Source organism: Microtus ochrogaster, chromosome 15 (genome assembly GCF_000317375.1).
Source record: "Microtus ochrogaster isolate Prairie Vole_2 chromosome 15, MicOch1.0, whole genome shotgun sequence".
NCBI lineage: Eukaryota > Metazoa > Chordata > Mammalia > Rodentia > Cricetidae > Microtus > Microtus ochrogaster.
In genome coordinates, this window is record NC_022017.1 from 14120439 (window position 1) to 14141625 (window position 21187).

The window sequence follows — 21187 nt, forward strand, 5'->3', positions numbered from 1 at the left end:
TCGGCATTGCCCGGGGAGCCTGCTGCCAGCGTCTTCCCGCCGCCACCCGGGCCGCTGCTCAGCCGCTTCCTCTGCACGCCGCTAGCCGCTGCCTGCCCGTCGGGGGCTGAACAGGGGGACGCGGCGGGCGAGCGCGCGGAACTGCTGCTACTGCAGAGCACGGCGGAGCAGCTGCGCCAGACGGCGCTGCAGCAGGAGGCGCGCATCCGCGCAGATCGGGACACCATCCGCGAGCTCACCGGCAAGCTGGGCCGCTGCGAGAGCGGCCTGCCGCGCGGCCTCCAGGACGCCGGGCCGCGCCGCGACACCATGGCCGACGGCGCCTGGGACTCACCAGCGTTGCTCCTGGAGCTGGAGGACGCGGTGCGCGCGCTGCGGGACCGCATCGAGCGCATCGAGGTGAGCAGCGCGCCGTCGGGGCCACGGGGTGTGGGAGGCGCTGCCCTGCCAGCGACACGCGGGTCCCGGATCCCCAGGGCGGTCACCCGGAGCACGCTCCTGGCTGGCACCACGGGAGAGTCCTGGTTCGGATCCCAGGTGGGAGCCTGGCACGGTGACAGAGACACGCGAGTGGGAGAACGTGTCCGCTTGTAGTGGAAATTGATTGAGAGGCAGGCGTGGCATGTTTGGCACATAGGAGGCTCTCCTTAGATGTCCTTCTACCGGAACTCGGAGCAGCACCCGCCCCACACTCACTACCGTTAGGAAGTACGCCCCTCATGCCGAAGAGTGCCCTATTAACACCAACCTACGCTCTTGCACCACCTCCCACCCTCCGGCCACGCCCAGTTTTATATACCTGAAGCTCTGGACTCCTGGGGAGTCAGCGGATGACTCTCCAATAGGAACCAACTTAGCTCCCTCCTCCTGCTTTTCCAGGTCAGATACAGGAAGCCTGGGTAGTAGGGACCCTACTCTTGAGTTGTGTGTGATGCTAAGCCCATTGGTTGATTATACTTATGGTCCCCTTTCTCCCTGTTACAAATTCCCAGCCTGGGGATGTAGAGGTGAAACAAACAGATTGGGCAGTCCAAACAGCCAGGAAGTCTTGGCCATTCCCAGACATGGACTGATTCCCAGACACAATAGGCAGTTAGATCGGGGACAAATGCATATGGCTCCATGCTCAGTCTGGGGGTGCAAGAGGAGAAACCTGTGGGATAGTTGTAGGCCCTATCCCAGAAGACCACCAGGAAGTCAGCTGCTCACACCCCCACTTCAAGGCGTCTGGACCACAGCCTCCCCACATCACCCCCAAAGCTTCTACTCCCCTTGTGGAAGTGAGAAAATCCAGCTCAAACCTCCTGAGCTGAGTGCCAGAGGGGGAGGCCAGCAAGGCCAGCACCTTCTTCCCTGCCCAGGGGTGAAGTTCCAGAAACCAAGAGTAGGAAAAAGACCAAGTCTGCAGGGAAGGGCAGCCTCAGTCTCCTTGCCTGTACAATGGGCATCGTGACATCTATATTCCACCAAAGACTCCAAGTCCAAAGACACAAACATAATTGGGAGCAGACTCTTCCCCTTATAAAGATTGTCCTAATGTGAAAATCGTTTGTTTGTTTTTTTTCCCCTTCTGCCCCAGTCCGGGCATCACAGATGGCACAGGTGGCTCCTCCCACGTCTGTGACTGGTGGAGCTGGGATGACCCTGGCCCTGCTCCCTGGCACCTGCCTCTTGGCAAGGTGGGCTTCCCTATGGTGGGCCTGCTGAGGCAGAGGGATCCTGGCTCCTGGGATTTGGCAGCGGGTCAGCCTCCCAGGCTTGGGAAGCCCCGGCTTCCCCACATTCTCCTTCCTGTGTTTGCTGACTGCAGCGGACATGGGTCTGGTTTCCGAGCCTGGCAGCAGCTAGAGTCAGTCTCCTGGGGTCCACGCTGCCACTCTCGGTGGGGACTCATGCATCCCTAGGCCACTGACATCTGGATTTACAGGGTCTGCTGTCACCAAGGGTAGTCCTCACGAATCCACTCTAGCTAATGTCCCCAGAGGTCATGACCTGAAGGGGCTTTCCAATCTCTGCCTACTGACTCCTTTTAGACCCATGACTCCTTCCCTTTCTGGCTCCTAGATGCATCTCCCCGCCCCCTCTCACTGGACCACCGCATCTGTCTGCTTCAAGACTCTCCTTGGCTCTCCTCTCATGTCCTCTGGGTAGTTGAGCCACACGCAAGGGCTTCCAGTGCTCACTCCACAGGACTCACAGATCCTGCCTGCATCTGTGTATCCACTCCCAGCAGCCTCTTGGCTGGTCCCTTGCCTCCAGGCACATCTGGGAGTGTTCCTACCTTGGGGTTCCTTCGTGGGGAGCACACTTCTCAGCCTGAAGCCACCTGCTTGAATCTCATCTGGCTCCTCAGCTTTCTCTTGGGTCACCCCCCCCCACACACACACACACACACAAACACCAGCTCTAGACTCCTTCCTCCCAGAGGCCTTCCCTGGCCACACCATGACCATCGCCCTCTCCCATCACCACCCACCTCTGCACCTCTGGGTCACCCCTGCACCTTCCAGCCAGACCTGACTCCAATAGGTGGAGACATCAGACTGACCTCCTCCTCTTATCCACCTCAGGTGGGGGCCAGCCGAGCCTGAGGACTTTAGAAAGAGCATTGGTTTGTTGGTTTGTTTTAGTTTTTATTTTTCCCTGGAAAAAGCCAACAGGTTTGGGGAGAAATTTCTCAGTCTGACGATTCTCTTCCCCTTTTGCAGCTCCCTGATACTACTCCAGCAGCAGGCATCCTCACAGGCCAGGGCAGAGTTACCGTTTTCCCATCATCCCTAGCCTCTGTGCCTGGGGAGGAGCGCAAGTTGCCTCTGATTTCCTCCCTCCTGCAAGCTGTGGCAAGGTTGTTTGCTTCCTCTTTAGTTTGTTGAATGGAGCCTTTAGCTGAAGTCCCTGGGGTGCCATTCCCAGATCAGAGGATGTGGCCTTCTCCTGACTATGGCCAAGAACCACCTTTCAATGGAGCTGGTCCACTTAGGCGGCATCCGGTCATGCCGGCGTGTCCCAGAGTTCCACTTTTGTGCTAGGGTAGAAGGTTCAGAATTGGTTTAGGCAGAATTTCCTTGTCATACGCCCCATCCTCCACCGCCCTGCCCCCATTCTGGAGCAGAGCCATGATGAGGAGCATCCTGATGAGAGAGAATCCCAGCGGGTGCTGGGTTCAGGGAAGCCACGCTTTCTGATATTCTAACAGTGAATCGTCCATATTACTAAGCACTTACTCTGCTTCCGGAACTTCATATCAACCCATTTAACCCTCCCTCCACTCTATGGAGGAGACCTTATGCCTCTTTCCCAAACAAACCAGACTCAGAGGTTAAAACACTGGCCCTAGGTCATCCAGCATCAGAGCCTTTATCTGCCCTCTCAGCATCTAGCTCCAGGGTCCTGTCTGGTTCTTCATGGACCCTATGCTCAGGAATCAGACAGTGAAAGAATACAAGGGAGGGCAGTGCTCACCTTCGTCTTGGGTACTAGCAGTGTGATGGTGCTGGACCAGTCTCAGAGGTTGGCCCTGCCAGTGTGGAGGTTCCCCTGGGCTGCCCGGAGCAGCTGGCCCCTTTTAGGTATGTATTATACATTGACTCTTTCAGCCTCTGTGACGTGAAATAGGCCATGTACATTTCTGTCCTGGGGGGAGGGGACCTGAAGGCTCAGAGTCTGAGGGATGCAACCCGGCAGACCTCTGCCCCTTGCCCCTGTCAGGGTTCCCATTTGCAAAGAGTCTGTAGGGAGGGCCTGGGGTGGCATTCCATCGGTAGAACGCTTGCCAAGCATGCGCAGAGCCCTGGGTGCAATGCCTAGCACAAACTAAGTGGGGCATTACGGTACAGGTACACCTGTAATCCTAACCTTACGGTACACACCTGAAATCCTAACTTTTAGAAACAAAAGGATGAGACTTTGAAAGTCACCCTCAGCTACACGGAGAGTTCAAGGTCAGCCTGGGCTACATGCAACTCCATCTCAAAACACCTAACAAGCCTACAGCAGACCAGATGTTTCCTAGATACCCTACCAGCTCTAAATGGCCCCAGGTGGGCCAATTATATGGGACTTACTGCTTGGAATGCTCTTTCCAGACCTCAGTTTTCATGTCTGTAAAATGGGTGAGCTGGGCTGTGACAAGCCCTTCACTGAGCCTGTAAGTGGTAGACCTTCATCCTAGCAAGAAGCCTGGCTTTGTAAACCCTGGATCTGCTACCATCATGCCGTAACCTCAGACCCTCCTGTGTCTGATCCTCAATGATCCCATCTGTTGAATGGGAAGGGACACCCCAAGTCCTTTGAAGAAGTCTCTTGTCCTCCCAGAAAGAGAGGCCCTTTTTTATTTCTGTGGCTTACCATACGTCCATGGTCTGTCAGGGTTCATGCCTCATTTATAAAGGGCCCAAATTCCGAGTGAACAGGTCTGGTCAGGATATGTGGGCACTCCCAAGATAATAATTCCAGCCTTCTCGGGTCCTGAAGGCTCCCTTGGGACTCCCAAAGTCACTGGGGTCCCCCCATTCTGACTATGGTCACTATTAATGAGGTTTGTGTGTGTGTGTTCTTGGTTTTTTGAGACAGGGTTTCTCGTGTAGCCCTGGCTGTCCTAGAACTCACAGTTGGAGATCCACCTGCCGCGGCCTCCCCTGTGCTGGAGTTAATGGTGTGTGCTACCAAACCCAACCCAGTAATGAGTTTTGCTTGCATTTGAACCTTGCACTGCTTTGTGCCAGTGCCATTACGTCAGGTGCCTGCTGCATTGGCCACTTGTCACTGTTTGGAGGTACCATCACATGCTAGCCTGTTCGAGGATGGACCTTCTAGTTCTGTTTAATTCTAGCTTGAAGCTGCTGTAAACACTCTGTGGTCTCTTCGGGTGGCCGTCAGCCCTCCTTTCTGCTGGCCCTGTCCCCGGCAGTGGGCTGCCTGGGTGCTGGCAGGGACGTATATTTAGCATATGTAGGTACTGTGACACATTTTCCCAAAGTGGCTGTAAGCAGCTCCACACCCACCCGGGAGCAAGCCTCGCCTCCAGGCTTGGTCAACTGCAAGCTTCCCTGAGCTGGTGGGTGTAAAGGACTCAGGACTCTCATGGTTTAAATGTGTATGTTTCTGCTAATCCATGGCATCAGGCACTGCGCCACCCCAGAAATCTTTGCCCATGGTGGGATGAGGTCAATGGTTAGGCCGCTCACAAAGGAATGAACTTAACAGGATGACCTCAGGATGGTTTGAGTGTCTTATCTCTGTTGAACTCGGAGAACAACTGGTGAGCGTATGTGTCCTCCATAGCTCTACCTAAGGGGAATAGGATCAGAGAGGGCAAGGCACTTGTCCAAGGCCCACAGCATGGTGGAGTTGAGCGAAGACTATTGCCGGGATTTCTGAGTAAAATGATCTGGGAAGGGCCGGGCGGTGGTGGCGCACACCTTTAATCCCAGCACTCAGGAGGCAGAGGCAGGCGGATCTCTGTGAGTTCGAGACCAGCCTGGTCTACAAGAGCTAGTTCCAGGACAGGCTCCAAAACCACAGAGAAACCCTGTCTCGAAAAACCAAAAAAAAAAAAAAAAAAAATGATCTGGGATAGGGAGTCCCTGTCTTTGCAGAGGACACCAGGGGAGGCTCAGCATCATCAGGACTGTGCACTGCTGTCTCCGCTGGCTTTTTGATCAAGTCATCCAGCTCCATTTTTCCCTCAGTAAAGATAATAGTAACAGTAACAACTGCTTGAGGGCCACACAGGACAAGCCACCTTAGGTCCCGCCTTACCCCAAATGTAGGAAGTGTTAACATACAGCCTGACTTTCATAGATGACCACCACGAGAATCAGAGTGGTCAGGCAGCTTGCTCGAGGCCACAGATCCCGTCCGTGAGGAATCCAACAGCTGTGCAGACCGCTCGGCTAAGAGTTGGTGACAGTCAGTCAGGCACCGCATTGCCAGGGCACACCGTGGCTGGATGAACAAGTGAATGGGGGCTCAGAAGCCATGACAGCACTTGGAACCCCAATCTCTTCTCAGAGCATCTTGGCTCGGGCTTGAGGGAAGCTGCCATCTGGGAGAGCAGGAGCTCTCTCGGGCGAGGGTGGGGAGGGCCGGGAAGAGTATTCCTGGCAGAAGGAACAGCAGGTGCTGAGTCTCAGAGTGAGATGGATTTAGGGTGTTGGGGCACGGGCACCTCATGCTGAATCAACCTTCTCACCCCTGCCTTCTGCCTGAGCCACCTCCCCCCTCAGGCTCCTGACGTCTGGCGGTGCTGACTGCTGACCATCCTGTGCCTAGTTTTCTCTCAATGTAATAATTTGACAAATGATTTCAGGGTTGGGTATGGAAAATGTGGATCCTTTCAAAGCATTTATTTACTTATCTTTGAGATGGGTTCTCAGGTAACCCAGGCTGGCCTTGAACTCAATGTGTAGCCAAGGGTAACCTTAAACTTCTCACCCTCCTGATTTCATCTCCTGAGGCCTGGGGTCACAGGGTGTTCATCACCTCACACGGTTTGTGCAGTGCTGGGGCCCTCTGCCAACTGAGCCGAGTCTCCAGCCCCTTTAAGACGTAGTGAGGTAGTGTTGGTGGCAGTGACCATAGCCAGCACTCCACCCAGCTCCCAGGCCTGCTCGGAGATAATACTGCCCTTGTACCAACAAACAACATTTTTTTTTTTGAGACAGGGTTTCTCTGTAGCTTTGGAGCCTGTTGTAGATCAGGCTGGCCTCAAACTCACAGAGATCCACCTGCCTCTGCCTCCCGAGTGTTGGGATTAAAGGCGTGTGCTGCTACCACCTGGCGAGGCGCAGCATCTTTTGATAACCAGCCCCTCAGCTGATGGAGTAGGGGGGGTGAGCTGGCGGGACTCACAGGATATTGGCACAGCTGAGTGGAGGGGTCTGCTCCACTGTCCCCAAAACCAGCCTGAGCAGGCAGGGGTGGGCTGCAAGGACCCTGACGTCAGGCCTTTCCTCTACTCCTGTCACAGAGGAAGTAGCCATTTGCATGAAGCCAAGGCTTCTTTCCCAGTTCTTTCGACACCTCAGCCGCGTCTCACTAGCAGGATTATCCTGTGGGGCCCTCTATGAGCCTGACTTTCTCATGTCCACTGAGACCATTCCTAGCAGCCAGGGCAATGTTACATACCCACTTTGCAGAAGAACAAACTGAGACTCAGATGTGAGGGTTGGTACCAGGAGTGGGCACAGGATTGCTGTGTGACATTAGGCAGGTAGCCCACCCTCTCTGAGCCTCAACACCCTGGTCTCTAACTTAGTCCTCAGGAGGTTGGAGCAACTGAGAAGTGTTTGTCCCATGTCTGGTATCAGCAATGCTGCTGCCCTTGGCATTCCCTGTTGAGTACTAAGGAGCCTCCCACCCCACCTCCATTAGCTCATAATGGCTGGGCTGGGCCTAGAACCCTGGGATTTGGCTCTAGGCCCAGATAGAATAAAGTTTACCACAGACTCTCAGCATCCCACCTGGAGTCCGGCCCTCTCTTCCTGCCCTATCAGGCACTGAGTGGGGGATAGTGTGACATCATCTCCGCTTGTCCCCCTACCATCTCAGGCTGGGGCCCACTTGGCACGAGGCCCGAAGCCCACGCCGCACAGCCTGCGCCTGTGGCAGATGGAAGCAGGGTGGGGGCGTCATGTTTCTCTGATTCACATGCTGGGGTGGGAGAGATGCTGCCTCCTAGCTTCTGAGCCCCCTCCTCCCTGGCCTCCTGGTGCCACCAAACAGGAGCTTCGACAGAGGACAGTTTGTACGCTTACCCCAGCCACCTGTGTGTCCCCCTCTAAGGAAACAGCAAGCCCTGCAGTGTCCTGGTCACTCGGGAGGGGAAGGAGGAGGGAGGGAGGACACCACCCAGCTAGAGATAGGACAGTGTCTCTCAGCATCCCTCGAGCACCTTCAAGGCACTGGCCCTGCTCCTGAGGACAACTTAGGGACCCTTTCAGCCTAGATGACCCAGCCCTGGCCTTGGTGGTCATTAAGAGTCATTGAACATGCCTGTTAGCCTTTCCTGTGATAGGGCACAGGCGTGTTCCCTGTGTGGATGTGCTCTGTGGCACAGGAGCTGCTGTGGTCACCAGTGGTGTGACCTCCAGGCTGAGGAGGTGCAGGGCCCCACCCTCACCACAGCTGCTGTCCCTCAGGAACAGAGTAGTGGGATGATGGTACCCACGTGACGACTGTGGTCAGGACTGTGGTACACAGGGAGAGAGGCCTGGAGCCTGGCTGGGGTGGGTGTCAGCCACAGGGTTTGGGGTGCAGTGGGACACAAGCCACACCCATCCTGTGGATCTGTCACAGCAGGGAAGCTCGGTGGGAGTCACAGAGAGCCTGCAGTCACCTATGTGGCCATAGTCACAGGGAGCCTGCATTCAGGTTCAAATAACTCTCCATTCTGCTCACCACCAGCCGCAGGCTCCTGTCAGCATCATGTCATGAATCCCCCTGGGGAGCCCTGCATCCTCCATGTCCTGTCTGTTCCCAGCTCTGACGAGTGGCTCCCAATCTGGCCATTGGTCAGTCCCGAATGAGGACCTGGTATACCCCACAAGCACCCACTGTGTGCGTGAGCGCCTACTGTGCGCACCAGAGAGTGAATGCCCTTTTCGGTCCAAACCTGTGGCCTGGCCTGCCTGCCTCAATTCTGCCCACCGGGGTGTGAGACAGGACAAAGAGGGACAGAGCACACTGTCCTCATCCTGCGGTTGGATAGTGTCAGAGCCTGCCTTGGGATACCCTGAGTGAGATGGACTTTGGTGCCAGCTCTGTTTATTGGCATTGACCACATAATTCTCCCCAGGGCAGTTCCAAGATGACAGTACAATTGTCTCGTGAGGAAATAAGTCCAGAACAGGCAATAGGTTTTCCCTTCATCATACAGGCGGTTAGTTCCCAAGCTGGGTTTGAGTCCTTAACTGTCACTTGAGTCTGGGATTCTTACCACAATTCCAAGATGATGATACCAGAGTCCCATCCAGAGGACCAGGCTGCAGGCCTGTCCTGGGAGGTCACAAATGCCCTCCCTCCACTGCGTCCCAGCCCTTGCAGGGGGATTCATGTCATAGGGCCCAACCACAGGGGGCTCTAGAAGCCTCTGGTGTGGTCCTTTTCCTCTATGAAACTGTGCTTGTTTGGGTTCATTCCTGCTGCCTAAGGGCTCTGTGTGTAGGCTGCCTGCCTTTGCCTCACTCTCCCAGCTTTGCTCACTGGAAGCCAGGCTCATCTGTAGTGGCCGGCAGAGTGGTGGTATCTCCGTGTGACATCACCATCCTTTCTTTTCCTCTGGAGCAGCAGGAGCTCCCAGCCCGTGGGAACCTTTCCTTGGCATCGGCCCCAGCTGTGCCCAACTCCCTGCACTCCAAGATGGACGAGCTAGAAGGGCAGCTGCTGGCAAAGGTGCTGGCACTGGAGAAGGAACGCGCTGCCCTCAGTCACGGCAGCCACCAGCAGCGACAGGAGGTGGAGAAAGAGCTGGATGCCCTGCAGGGCCGCGTGGCAGAGCTGGAGCATGGTAGGTCCTGGAGTGCAGATAACTGAGCTGCCGAGCCCTGGTTTCTGGCCACGACTTCCAGAGGCGTGGAGCAGGAGAGGAAGGGCCCGCTTGGGGGATCGTTGTCACTCTCAAAGCTACTGCTAACAGATGATTGTTGTCTTCTGGTTCTGCTGGGTCCAGGAGCTGGCTGTTCAGTGACACGCTGGCTGACTTAATCGCCACAACTGCAGGGTTTTTCACAGGTAATGACGGTGAGTTTGAGAGAGGTCAAGGGACTTGTCAAAGGTCACATAGCCAGGGAGCAGGTGTCTAGACCCATGACTGGATCCTTCCGACTCCTGACCATGTGTTTAGCCGTCCACAATTTGCACCTTTTGCTAATCTGCCAGCCTTCTGGCATTCATTTAACCCCCAGGCCTGGTGCTGCCGGGGGTCCAAGAATTGTAACAGACAGTGTGTAGGTGCCAGTTACCAGGACTCCTGGATTCCAAGGCTGTCACAGATTTTCTCTGTGACCTTTCAAGGTCATTTTCTTTCCTCAGGCCTCACGGTTTTCACTTGAGAGATGGAGAGTGAGATTAGGGACGTAAGAGCTCCCACGGCCCTTGTGAGGGGAAGTTGGGGAAACAGGGGAAGCTGGGGGTGGCACACATGTCTTCCTGGAAGAGGGGTCTTAAGTCAAGTGGCCATGCTGGGTTCAGGTGTAGGGGAACAGTGGGCCTGGGGGGGCCTCCAGGGAGGCACCCAGTTGAGTACTTGAACTGTGGCAGTGGCCTCTGTCCCTACTCAATCCAGCTCCTACCACCCACATACCAACACCCTGAGGACCAGGGGAAGTGCCTCCTTCTAACTTCTAAAGTCCTGGTGGCTCCACTCCCCACTCCTCCTACCCAGCCTCCAGCCACACATCACCTCCCGTCCTGGGGCTCTATGCCTATTTCTCTCTATACTGAGTTGAGTCTTTGACTCTTTGTTCAAATCCCAGCCCTGCCGCTTTCTTCCTCTGTGTGCCAAGGTATACCTGAAAAATGAGGGCTGTAGCAGTGCCTGCCTTGAGAGCTTGTGAGGAAGTGACGTGCAGAAGGCACTTAGACTCTGCCTTGTCACAGAGCACCACATAATGCTTAAGTTAGCAACAACTCTAAATAGCCGTTATTATAGCTGGTATTTGATAAGCCTACCATGGGCCCACCAACCCTCACTGTGGAATGAAGAACGTGTCATTAGCCCATTTTACTGAAGAAATGGAGGCCGGAGGAGGTTGCATTTATCTCGTTGAGATTCATAGGTCAGAAAGTAGTAAAGGCAAGATTTGAACTCAGGACATCTGAAGTCCAGAGCCCCTAGGCCTAGTTTAGTCACACCTCTCAGCCCAGAGGCAAAAGTAGAGGAGTTGAAATCCCTTGGCACTCCCACCCCGGTGCGCACACCTGCGCCCTAGTGGCCTGGAGCCATCATTCATTGTCGTTGCGCAGTGTCCAGACCTTGCCCTGTCCCTTCCAGGGTCCTCGGCCTACAGTCCCCCAGATGCCTTCAAGGTCAGCATTCCCATCCGCAACAACTACATGTATGCCCGCATTCGCAAGGCGCTCCCGGAACTCTACGCCTTCACTGCCTGCATGTGGCTACGCTCCCGATCGGGTGGCACCGGCCAGGGCACCCCTTTCTCCTACTCGGTGCCTGGCCAAGCCAATGAGATCGTGCTGCTAGAGGCCGGCCCTGAGCCAATGGAACTGCTGATCAATGACAAGGTGGGCGGAATCTAGGGCATGGGCGGGGCTTAGGGCTCAGGGGCTGGGGACGGGTGGGTTCTGCTTCCCAAAAAAATTTCCCCCCACTACCTCGGTGCTAAATGTGAGTTGACACTTTCCTTCTCCTGTTCACCATACTCAGCACACATTAAATACCTACTGTGTGTCAAGTTCTGTTCTGGCAATACAGACAATCCAGCTGCGGGCGGGGCTGACTAACGAAAGGGAAACAGGCTGACTTCCAGGTCATGTGGCTAGAGCCCAGCTTACAGGCATCTGCACCCCGAGCCCTGTGCATTCTCCTGAATAGAGACAGAGAGAGAGGAAAAGAACTATTAAAGGGCTTGTCTGGCGAGAGGCGGGGGCTGCTGGTGATCCCCAAAGCATATACCACAGGTCACACTCGCCTGGCATCAGCCCAAAAGCTATACATCTGGAAGGTCCACTGAGCGTCCAGGAGACTGGATATAGTGACCCAGGAGGTCATTGTGTTGCCTTGAGGTCCTGAGATCACAGGGTTGACCAGACTCCACTTGAGAAGGCTATCCTGACCCCTTCATCTTGGCCTGCCTCTGCCACTTGGTAGAGGGCAGCACTAGGCTCCGGAGATGGAGGATTCAGCACCTTGGACAGGGCACAGCGCAGTCATTTTTCTTCCTGGCTGCGGCTCTTCCCTCCTCTAGCCTGTTTCTTTATTCTGCTGGAAGCGCTAGATTTGCCGTCCCATAGCCGAGTCCATGTCTTTCCACGGGACTTTTGTCTTGGCCCACAGTATGGGGTATACAGTCGGCCTTGGGAAGTCAGGACAGCAGGAGCAGCGCTAGCTGTGAGGGCCCCAGTGTGAGGTGGCTGATCACATTACATCCACAGTCGGGAAGCAGAGGAAGATGAATGGGGATCTCTGCTGGCTTCTTCCCTTTTATTCAGTCTGGGAACTGCAACCCAGCAGCCACATTTGGCCTTCCTCCTACCAGATCCCTCTAGAAACACTCCCTCATGAGAGGTAATGCCCAGAGGCACGTCTCCTGGGTGATTCCAAATCCAGCCAAGCTGAGAGTGGAGGTGAACAGTCACGGGCAATGTTGTCCCTGAAGCCCAGCTGTCCCGTGCAGGCACGCTTTGTTCAAGGCCATGCCCAGATCCACCCTCAGAGTCTGGAATGGGGCCTGGCACCCAGCAGGCACCAGAGACTGCCTTATGAAGTCGTGATCACGGAGCTTTTGTGAGACAAAGCCACAGATAAGTGGCGTTCACCTCACAGACCGGCACCAAGCCATCAACAGAGGCTTCCAAAGCACCATGAGCAAGAGACCCAGGCTGCTTCTAGGCTCATGATTGATGAACCATGTCTGCCTTGGGGGCAGGAAGAGGCAGCAACTGTGTATGCTGTCTTCCACTTTATAGATGAGGTGCTGGAAGAAAAGAACAGCCTCCTCAAGGTCACATAGGGGCTGGTGGCAGATCCAGGGCCAGACACTGGGACCCAGCCTCTGAGTCCAAGGTTCATTCTGGCATAATGGGCCCCACTGTGTGCTAGGCACTGATTTAGGTGTATAAGGGAAATGGGTTTGTGGACACTGTTCCTACCATGTGTGACCTCGAGGCCTTGAAAACCACAAAGATAGTCCCTGTGACCTGAAGGAAACTGCTTGGCGGGGTCATTGGAAGAGGGGGAGCCCGGACAAGAAAGACAATGGATAGAACCCAAGTCAAGCCTTGGGTTCTGTCCCTAGAGCAAAGCTGAGGCTAGCTGCAGAGCCATGCCACTTCTCCAGCCTTGGGCCTCTCACCTGGGTTTGCGTCCTGTGTCCAGGTGGCCCAGCTGCCTCTGAGCCTGAAGGACAGCAATTGGCACCATATCTGCATTGCCTGGACTACCAGGGATGGCCTGTGGTCTGCATACCAGGATGGTGAACTGCGGGGCTCTGGTGAGAACCTGGCAGCCTGGCACCCCATCAAGCCACACGGTATCCTTATCCTGGGCCAAGAACAGGTAAGGCTCAGGCGGCATGCACCCCCAAGTCTCTACTGCACCCACTCTAGAGCCCCTGCCAAGGAAACGAGAGGAACTGAAGCAGAAGCTAGCATCTTGTCTGACCCACCAGTTTGCAGATGGGCAGCAGATAGCTAAAGAAACAGGCAGAGCTGAAACCTGGGAGGAGGCTGGAACCTTGGAGTGGTGCTAGGGAAGGGCATGAACCTTGGGAGTGAGGCTGGAGCCTTGGGAGGTAGCTTCCTTGGGTGGAGCTAGAACCTTGGGAACCTAGCTTTGGCAGGTACGAACCAGGTTGGATTGCCTCTGCCCTTCTTCTCTCACCCCATGTCTCTCTCCTTTCTTTCTCTCTTGGCCCAGGATACCTTGGGGGGCCGATTTGATGCCACCCAGGCCTTCGTTGGTGACATTGCACAGTTCAACCTGTGGGACCATGCCCTGACACCTGCCCAGGTCCTAGGCATGGCCAACTGCACTGGACCACTGATGGGCAATGTCCTCCCCTGGGAGGATAAGCTGGTGGAGGCCTTTGGAGGTGCGAAGAAGGCCTCCTTTGATGTCTGCAAGGGGAGGGCCAAGGCATGAGGGGCCTCCTTGCTCAGGGCCCCTCCCTTCCTGTCACTTTGGGGACCTCCTCAGCCTGTCCATGTGCTGGCCTTCCCTCCTACCACATTCCTGGCCATACCTTCCTCTTCCCATCACTTCCCACACCTCCCAAATGCCCTGCCCTGGATGGATGACCCCTCAGCCACCTGGGTAGGGACCAGTAAGTATCTCAAGTCATTTGATCTAGCCCAGGGGAGTCGAGGCAGTCCCGCCTCCTGGCAATGTTTTGGCTCACACCCTCAGCCTCCCACCAATCACATCAGACCCCACTAATTCCAACATTCCCTGAGGGGTTATGGGTAGGGGTGGCCTTTGACCCTCTCAACTCACGCTTCAGGCCTACACCAGGCCATAGAAGAGATGCCAAGATGTATGAGATCAGACCCCCCTCGTCTGTCTTCCTCAGTTGCCCACCCACAGGGGCTATGGGATCATCGCCTCCACAGCTCCCTCCCCCGCCCTCTTTGCACCCGTTCCTTTGTGTGTTGTGGTTTGAATGTTGGTTTCATGTCAGTTCAAACCCCACCTCAATTTCCAGGATGTTCCCTTCCCAGCTCCCACCTCACAGCCAGGGACCAAGACTTGGAGGCCAAAGGGCTGTAATTACTCCCTGTACCTCCTGGCAACTTTGCCTACCAGCATGGTTGACCACCCCACCCCCATGCCTATGACAGGACCTGGGTCACTCTAGCCTAGCCTGAGAGCATCCAAAGCAGAGGCACTGTAACCCAGGAGACATTTTCCTGCCAGAGCCCAATCGCTTAGCCACCATATGAACTCCTTCTGCCTGGCCCTGGAAAGACCGGAGGATACTGAGAGGGCGAACCCTGCTGCTGACTTGCTGTGTGACCTTCTGTAAGAACCTACCCTTTCTGGTCCTGGCTTTTCTCCTTTGTGAGCTGAGGCCATAATGTTGGTCGCATCTGAGAAGGCCGCATTTAGAACATGCTATGAGCCGTGATACCTGGTGGACAGAACAGGCAAAGACAGCACTGAAGGCCCAGTGGCTTTAGCACAGAAGGTTCTGGACCTGGAGAGCAGATGGGATCAAGCTAGGCTGGGGTTAGGATCACAGCGGGCTCAAAGGGTCAGGATCAAGGATAAGGTTCAAGGCAGACCAGACACACATAAGCATTAGCTCCCATTGGCTCCTTCATCCTTGCTCTTCTGAGAGCGTCTCAGTTAGTGGCTTCCTGGTCTCTGTCTATAAGCGAGTCCTTCTCAGCTCCCCCAGGAGCCCAGAAGAATGTCAGTGCTGAGAAAGGCCGCCAAACGTGAGCTCCTGCTTGTGGAAGATGTGGAAGAGCAGAGAGGGCAATGAACTTGTCCACGATCATACGGCCCAGGACTTCTGAATCCTCCTCAGTGTTCCTCCTGTGTACCATACTGCCTGTCCTTAAGGGTCTTTGAGCCCAGCTTATCCCTGTGCAGGGAGGCATTTGAGAGGACACAAAATGCTTTTCAGAAGGGCACTGGGACATCTCAATGGGCCGGCCATCCAGCCTCAGGAGGTGAGGGAAAGAGCCAGGACAGACAGATGCCTGAGGATACAGTGCCCTCCTGGTCTTCTCCCAGGCACTGAAGCAGTAGCAGGCTGACTGAATCGGTGGGCACTGGTGCCCCCCACCTCTGCCTCTGCCAACTTTTGTCACTGTCTGTGCTCCCCATGGCCATTCAGCCTGAGATATGACTCAGGAGTGGGAGGTTTCAGTCTATGCCCGGGAAGTGTGTCCAAGACTTGCCTCCGGCCTGCAGATCTGTTTCCATTTTGAGAGCAACTACACGGCTCAGTACCTCCATCCCCATCCCCTGAAGATAGTTGCAGCTGCTTCACCCAGACCTGCTGAGATCCCCGTTGCCCAGTAACAGCCAATAACATCAGCCCCAGTGCTGGGTCAAGTGTCTGTCGTTCAAGTTGTTGCTGGGTGACAGCTGGATTCAGAACTTAGACCTCAGGGACTCTGAGCCTCATCTGGCTTTTGCTATTGTTCTAGAAGAGGTAGCTTTAAGGAGGCCTTGGGAGAACAGAGTCTTAGGAAGAATGTGACAGAAACTGCCGGGTCATTTGAGCCCACCAGACATACCATCCTGATCCTTTCTGCTTTGTCACAGTGGCAATGAGAAATGACACCTCAGCCACATTCCTGTGCTGGGTTGCCCTGGTTCAACTCCAACCACGCCCACACACCCCCCCCCCCGCCAGGAGAAAGAAATGGAGGCATCGGGGCATGTCTCTCTCTCTGAGTATGGATCACTAGGGAAAGGGCCGGCTCTCTATTTCCAGAGCCCCCACCTGCCCTCGCCTATTGTGTTAGAAACATTCCCTGAGCATGTAGACCCCTGTTTTGATGCCTTCTGCTGCCCCTGACAAGACAGCTATGACCCTGAACTGCCCCTGGGTCTGATGAAGATGGAGCTGGGCTTGTTAGGTAGCCTTAGACACTGTAAATCCAATTGGGCACTGTGTCTGCACTATCTGGTTTGTCCTCAAAGCACAGTTATGAGGTAAGGCTGGTCTTAGATGCAGGAGAGAAGGGCGCACTCTGAGGGTAAAGTAACTTGCCCAGACTCGGCCAACTGGTAACAGTGCAGTTTCTATTTGGAGGCAGGTTATGTGCTCAGAGAACAGTGCCACCTCCTTTAGGGTACAGGAACAGCAGGGGTATGAAGGGTCTCTCATGCTTAGGCCTCAGCCTCTACCTGGGCTGCCGTTTGCAGGGTGGGAAAGGAGGAAGGCAGGACGAAGGTGGCTCCTCCTCAGCCTCCTGTTCTGGACAAGGCCTGTACCAGGTGCTCTAAGCTGATCCCTGCCAGCTTCCCCACCTCTGAGGCATGTAGTGCCATTTCCCACGTCCTAAGACATATCTCGCTATGGTTAAACATGATTGGGGACCACAAACAGGGGCTGAGGATCTGTGGGAGGGAATTCAACCCTTGGCTTGCAGATGGGGAAGCCGAATCCTGGCTGGGGAGCTCACATGACCCTTGACCCCTCTGACTGAGCTTCATCTTCTCTATTTTCCCCCAAAACTGGGTCCCACCTACCCATAAGTCCCAGCACCCTTGACCTGAAAAAAATTGGAGAAGTGTCTCCTCCCAGATAAGGGGCTCCTCTCCTCACCCTTTCACTCCAGCTATCTGCCACCCCCAGGCCCCGCCTCCCAGTCTATCCCCTGCCCCTGCTGGGTGGGGAACCAGCTCCTTCCCAGGCTGAGTAGCTAGCATGTGAAGTTGTCGTCAGACACTGAGATGAGTGCCCCCCACTGCCCTCCCTCCTCACTCTGCTCTATTTTGTATATAAATGACATGAGATATTCTGTGTGTGTGAGTGTGTGTGTGTGATTTGTGTCATGGTTTTGTTACCATTCTTGTTTTTGTAAATTTGAACGTTCTAAATAAACATGTGGTTTACTCGGAGGAGGCTCTTCTGTAATGTGGGAGTTGGGGTACCCTGACCCCCCAACAGAGCAACAGCTGCCCCAAAGCCTCACCCATCTGTATCTGCCCCACACCTGGCCTGGCTAGTTCCGCTGAACTAGGCTCAGACATACAATTTCCCAGGATTTCCAAGAAAGGCTGCAGAGAAGCGAGTCCCACGTGGAAAGTGCCCCAGTTCTAACTCGGCTTTGGCCTCATTCCCAACACCCCTTCCCCACCTGTGCCCCAGTTCCAGAATCCGGGTCCCTGGTGTTGCTTAGGACCCAATCTTCCTAAGTCATATGCCCAGACCCCAAGAGATCTGCATCTTTGGGGGCCTTGGGAGGTGGTACGGTGTCACAGCCCCTCTGCTTCCCGCTTGCCCCTTTCCTTCCCTCCCCAGGTTTTGTCTAGGCTTGACTGGTGCCTCTGATCTCTAGACTGGACTCAGACTAGCACTAGGTAGGATCCAGACCATCTTAGGCGGAACTTACCAGCATGGCATTATTCTCTGATGAACTTGACCTCAAGTGGTGACCTTTAGAAAATCAGGGTAGAGGGGCAGGGTTGACAGAGCTTCCCAAACTCCCAAGAGTGCATTTAGCCTTGGCAGACACACCTCACACGGGAAAACCATGTTTGGCACTGCTGAGGCCTCTGAGCATCTCTGAGATTCCAGGTTTGTATTTAAAATACAATCCCGGGGAGCTGTAGACAGATACACCTGAAGACTGAGCTGCCGGCCAACACGCCTTGTTTATCCCATCTTACACCACTTTCCTTGTGGACACCCTCTCTCCCTTTGTCCCACTGAGCTGGCAATGTCCTACCCACCCGGGAAAATCCCCTTCCACCTGTTCCACACCTGCTCAGGCAAATGTAGCAGCTCTGTGGCCCTGTGAACATTAAACCACACGAATCCACAGCCAGGAATGGCCCAGGAACACCCATCCATCCCCTCCTGCCTCTGCTCGAGGTCTCGCTTTCCCAAACAGCAATATTATATCCTTTCTGTCCTCAGCCTACAACCCTCCTCCCCAGCCCTGCATCCCGGAGGGATCGAACGATGGGCCAGTCTTCCCTGGGTACCATCCCCAGGCCTGACGATGAACTGTGCCAGCCTGGTTCTCAGCTCCCTCCTGCCACTCCAAATGAACTATGTCTGCTTCTCTCAAGATCTGGACCCATTATCTGACCTTCCCAAGAACCTGCCTCCTGGATTACCGACTCCTTCCTCGTCATTGGCTCTGTCATTCCTATGGGCGTGCAGGTGACCAAGTGTCTCCTCCCTTAAATAGGCCTTGTTTGGGCTTTTAGTTGCTGAGGTTTCCAATCCGTGGTCAGCTGGCTTCGTCATTTCTGGGTGGTGGCTGGAGCAGAGCATCATGGTAGAAAGATGTAGAGGAACAAAGTTGCTCCCCCTTGGGGGCCAGGAAGCACGCCAATACATCATTCAGAAAAACATCCCGACGGCTAACTCCTCCAGACAAGTCCCACCCCCAATAGTCCTAAGTGCAGTGATTGGTGGAGTCAGAGTCCTCCGAGCCAATCACCTCTCAAGAGCATCATCCGCGAGAGATCACCCATGAATCTCTCAGGAGGATACTTCAGACACCCACAACATCCGCTTGAGCCAATACCCTCTTTGGGTCATTCCTTGTGTTTCTGTTCCTTCTGTTACCAAACTTCCTGGAAAAGCAGGCGTGTCGGGCTGGTAGCTCACTGGAGTGCCTGCCTAGCGTTTGCAAAGCCCCGGGTTCGGTCCCCAACTATAAACCAAGGGTGGTATTAGATCTGCAGGCCTTGGAGGAGCAGGGAGCTGGCCTTGGCTCTAGGAGTATCATCTGTGGGACCCAGGTATGCAGCAGGTGTTGGGCGGCACTAGCCCCAGCTGTCTGCTCCCACTCAACAGGGCTGGTTCAGCCAGCTTAGCTAGTCCAAGGTCAAGGGGCTCGCTGTCGGCCTCAGAGCTGCAGTGAGGGGCAGTGTCCCCTCTTCTGAGAAGCCTAGGACAAGGACTTGACCTCTGACCTCCCATTTCTCACCTGTAGGACAGAACACCTGCCATGCTGCCGAAAAGGGGCAGAAGGCAAAGCTGGAGACAGGGAGGGTTTAGACGTGTCTGTCTCTGCAGTCTCCAGGATGCCATGCGTAGGTTGTGCTGCTGAAGGTGATGTTTTAGCCTCTGTGTGTGTGTGGGGGGTGTGTTATGTTTTAGACAGGGTCTCTCTATATAGCCCTAGCTGTCCTGGAACTCACTTTGTAGATCAGGTTAGCTTCAAACTCACAGAGATCCACCTGCCTCTGCCTCCCAAGTGCTGGGATTAAAAGTGTGTGCCACCACTGCCTGGCTTGTGTTCCTTTTTAAGAGTCGGTGTCACTGTGTAATTCTGGCTGAAACTCTCTGTGATTAAAGGCATGTTCCATGGGGCTCAGCTGCCACAGTATATTTAGCCTGCAGTCCAGACTTCCTCCATCTTCCCAGCCCTACAACTTCTCAGCCCTCACTCAGTGTCTCCCTTTGCTCATCACAATCTGGACATGCTGGGCATCCCGCTGGTCCCCAACATGTGCCAGACAGGAAATGTACACATGCATCTCTTTGGGTCTGAACTGCTCCTTCTCCTCATTTCCCCACAGACTCACCTTTGCTTGCCACTTAAATCTCATTTGTTACACAACACTCAGAAATCTTGCTGACCACTGGGCTGCTTGGTTACCTGGCCATTCTGTCTTTGGCCTGCCATTTCATGTATCAGATCTAGGAACTTTCCACTCAGCCTGGAACTAAATGTGTACCTGCTCAGGGGTCCTCTTTCCTGGTGGCCTCATCATGTACCTCTCTTTGGAAACACCTTATTGTGGGCCACCCAGAGTGCCCTACTGAATGTGCATCTCCTCCAGAGCAAAGAAGCTGGATTTACCTTTTTCGCTGTTATATATACACCTCACTTGGAGCAGACGTGGTGCTTACTAACACACATTAACTGGACACTAGCAACTGATAAACGCCGAGTGCTCGCTCTGTGCCAAGCGCTTGCTGCTCTCAGCACTTGGCGTATATTAGCTTATTCTACCCAACAAGGTAGAATTCTAGACGGGACACGCCCTTTAGTCAACCTCTGACACTGGAATTAACCACCTGAGATAATCCACTTCCAAAAAGATAGGGTTTGTTTTGCCTCGCGGAAGTCCTAGTCCATGGATTGGCTCCACTGTTTTAAACCCAGGGCGGCACATGATGGCAGGAGTGTGTGAGAAATAAAACCACTCACCTCATGGCCAGGGAGGAAAAGGAAGAGGACAGGCCCCACAGTTCCTTTTAAGGATATGTCACCGATGACCTAAGGGCCTCCTATTAAGGCCCTACCGATCAAAAGTTCCACAGTCTCCCAATAGTGCCAAGCTGGGATCACACCTTAAACACACGGGCCTCTGGGAGACATTCATCTTCTAAACACACAAATGCTGCATGAGGTAGTGTGTGTGTGTGTGTGTGTGTGTGTGTGTGTGTGTGTGTGTGTGTGACTTAAGGCTTCCTTTGTTCCTTCAGGGACATCAAAACACACGTTGAAAAAACCAAGACAGGACATCCTTTGTAGACTCTCACTAAGAAAATGCAGAGACATCAAACACACATCACCCAGTAATGTACCAGGCCAAAGTTGATAAAGGTCCCAGAGGGACACTGATAAAGAAGCATATGAGATTGCTCTATTTTTTAAGGTTTATTTTTATTTATGTATACTTGGGGGTGTGGAGATGTGTAGAGGGGTGTGTGCATTTGCATGATTCCCTGGAGTTGAAGTTGCAGGCAGTTGTGAGCCACCGTGTGGGTACCGGGAATTGAATTTGGGTCCTCTGGGAGAGCAGCCATCTTTTCAGCTTTGTCTTTTTCTTTTTTTGGTTTTTTTTTTTTTTTTTTTTTTT

At 54.3% G+C, this 21187-nt stretch overlaps 1 protein-coding gene across 1 annotated transcript; it reads left to right on the forward strand.

The window, feature by feature from the left end:
- Positions 1-3: 3 nt before the first annotated feature.
- Nptxr (neuronal pentraxin receptor) lies at positions 4-17257 on the forward strand (the record flags this gene model as incomplete). Its single annotated transcript, XM_013348741.1, has 5 exons — positions 4-399; positions 9289-9508; positions 10994-11241; positions 13055-13234; positions 13595-17257. Coding segments are annotated over 5 exons (1269 nt in total), but the record flags the coding sequence as incomplete, so codon positions are not given.
- Between the last annotated feature and the right edge of the window lie 3930 nt (positions 17258-21187).